This window comes from Trachymyrmex cornetzi, unplaced genomic scaffold, assembly GCF_001594075.2.
Source record: "Trachymyrmex cornetzi isolate Tcor2-1 unplaced genomic scaffold, Tcor1.1 scaffold85, whole genome shotgun sequence".
NCBI classification, from domain to species: Eukaryota; Metazoa; Arthropoda; class Insecta; order Hymenoptera; family Formicidae; genus Trachymyrmex; species Trachymyrmex cornetzi.
The window spans coordinates 796,387-799,227 of record NW_017300191.1 but is presented as its reverse complement, the minus strand read 5'-3'; the positions used below and the strand labels follow the sequence as shown (position 1 = coordinate 799,227).

The window sequence follows — 2,841 nt, the reverse complement described above, 5'->3', positions numbered from 1 at the left end:
CAGAAAAAGAAAATAATTCAGTTTTGATATAAAAATTGTAACTTTGATTTTTGAAGAAAAAAGCAGTTTTTTATTTTATTAAAATATAAAAATAATTATTTTTAATGCATGGACACGAAAGACCCAGTGTGTGGTTCGAGGGTTATTAATGGTGATGTAAACATTTTCAATAGTGATATTTTTCAACTTATATAATATAAAGTGAAAGACAATTTTTTAATTAAATATCACACATTTACTACGTAAACATAGAATTATGCAATGATTCCAAATCCTTCTCTCTTTCTACCACTCGTTTCTTTTCTTTCCTGTACATTTCATAGTCTTCATCGTCTGTTGGCAATTCGTATCGACAGAGTGGACACGAGTTAGTCTGAAAATGCAAAGTTATAAATATTTAATATGTAGCAATTAAATCTACTTGCATATTCCAATTTTTATTGTAATTATTATTTTCAATAACATGACGCAATTTGTATGTTATTTTTTTGTATGTTCACTCAATTGATCCTACCTTTTCTAACCATGGTATTATGCATTCTTGATGAAATACATGCTGACAGGGCATTGATTTTGCTTTATTGCCTGTCTCGAATTCTTTTAGACAAACAGGACACTGTTTGTTTTCACTGGATTCAATTTTAATTTCGGGCAAATTAGCCACAGCGTCCTTTGACGCTGGCGGTGGAAGTTCTGTATCTTGCCCGACCAAGTCCCACATGCCAAAATCTCGTAGGAATCGTGCCATTTGAATTAAATGATTCGGCGCTTCTCCGTCACTCAAAGGCGTCCAGCCCATCTCCGTGAAATAATCGGACATTTCGTTGCAATTGCTATAAAAGTCTACTTCACAGATAAAACGATATAATCGATCACATATAACGTTCGCGATGTATGATAATTTCACTTTTATCTTTGATCTTAACAATCAAATCATCGTTTCGTGCATTTCTTGTAACACGTAGACCTATCACTACGCAACTGTGCGCAACTGTATATCAGTGCGTGTCTGTTAAAAACTTCGAGTCATGTGAAAACGGACAATTACAGTCTGGACTGTCTGGAGCATAGAACAAAAGGAAATGTTAGTAAGGCATTCATTCAACTAAATGTCGAAGCGGACGTTATCGTAACTAAATTGTACATTGACTAGCGCAATATTAATCCTAAACAAAAATTGATGTTTTACGTTGTAAAATAATAGATATTAAAGGGATTTAATGCATTTATTTTATTGCAAAGAAGAGTATAATTGAAGAGTATTACTGAAAGAAAAGAACATATTTTCTTTCTCATTTCTGAGTAGCTTTGTTAGTTACCATAGTCTGATAAAGAAACTCTCTATAAATTTTATACTGAAAATATCTGGCAGTATCGGTTTATTAGTAATTACACTGATTGTTGATCTTGCGTTTTTTAAGGCCTAAATTATTTTCATTTTTATAGTTATTATTTTTATAATTATTTTTATGCATCGTTACGCAATAAATATATGTAAATGAATATAGTATAGACAGAAAGAAATCTGAGAGAGGACCGCCGCGCATTACTGCCCTCTGAAGAAGTGGATATAAACTACACAACAATATCCATTTTTTGTGGTGTTCCTGATATAAATAAATCACTGAAATCATTGAAATAACTAAAATCTATCAAATTAATGTTCAGGTTTCTTTTTGCCTGTATTTACAGTCAGATCTATTATATTTAAGATCGTCTTAATTAAGTACAGTCTAAAGATGTTATAACCAATCAGAAAACCGTAGCAGGAGTAGCGCTAATAACGTCTCCCCGAACGCACCACATGTAAAAAATATATTTGTTAATACCTTTAAAATATCTAATTTTAATTACATTGTTGAAATTTAAAAATAACACATATATATAGGTATTCAAATATAGGATGGGAACTCCTGAAACATGGCGAAATCAATACGTTATTTTATCATATTGCAATTTGCAATTTGAATAAAGTTTAAACTCTTCTAATTGTAAATAAAGTACATTTAATTTAAAATTGTAAAGAAAATTGAAATTAATAAAAATGAATCAACCTTAGATGAGGCACTCCACCAATTTTTAACGGCAGTTCTCTTTTTCTCAGTAAATACTAAATTCCATGTAACAATTGATATGACTGTAGTATAACACGCTTAATATATATTACAGTTATTATAAATTACAGTTATATTCTTGTGACAAATTACAATTAATCATAAGAGGTACGTTACGTATAACTTGAGGTTTGCTGGATTTGAATGTCTTATGTATTACATACGAATTTTCCAATGTCTCCATAATTACTAGCAATTATATTATTTGAATAAACTTTTCCAATCATATATCGTTAATTTAAGATTTAATTTAGCAAAAACGAATTAGAGGCCCTCCACCAACTTCGTCGATTTTATCGGCGGTTCTTCCTTTATTATATTATAGGAGCATAATTAACAAAATTTAGTAATGCGGGATTATACGAAAACGTCGAAAATATATACAACCTAAATTTTTCTAAATCCGAAGTATATTTAATGAAATATTGAGAAAAGCGGAATAAAATACTACCAACAATTAGATCGTATTTACTATTAATTATTAATTTGCGATCATAAAACTTATTAATATCGCGATAAAAAGTTATCATTAATATATATTTATGACAGTACTTTCATCGCGTTCAAGATAACTATCCCAATAATTTGATCACATCAAAGTCCCACCGCTTTGTGATATTCGACGCAGAATTACTAACTGCAATGGCTAAATTAACGAGCATATGAAAAGATAGAGGAATATCGAAATACATCAAGATGCGATTCATTCGATCTCTGGTTTTCCCCA

The 2,841-nt window shown here is 30.3% G+C and overlaps 1 protein-coding gene across 1 annotated transcript; it reads right to left on the bottom strand.

Moving 5' to 3' along the window:
- Positions 1-204: 204 nt before the first annotated feature.
- On the bottom strand, positions 205-1,050 carry LOC108769068 (E3 ubiquitin-protein ligase RNF181). Its single transcript, XM_018519821.1, has 2 exons — positions 515-1,050; positions 205-373 (listed from the first exon to the last, which is right to left on the bottom strand). Exons 1-2 carry the CDS (start codon positions 818-820, stop codon positions 239-241), a joined length of 441 nt encoding a protein of 146 aa, XP_018375323.1. The 5' UTR covers positions 821-1,050; the 3' UTR covers positions 205-238.
- Between the last annotated feature and the right edge of the window lie 1,791 nt (positions 1,051-2,841).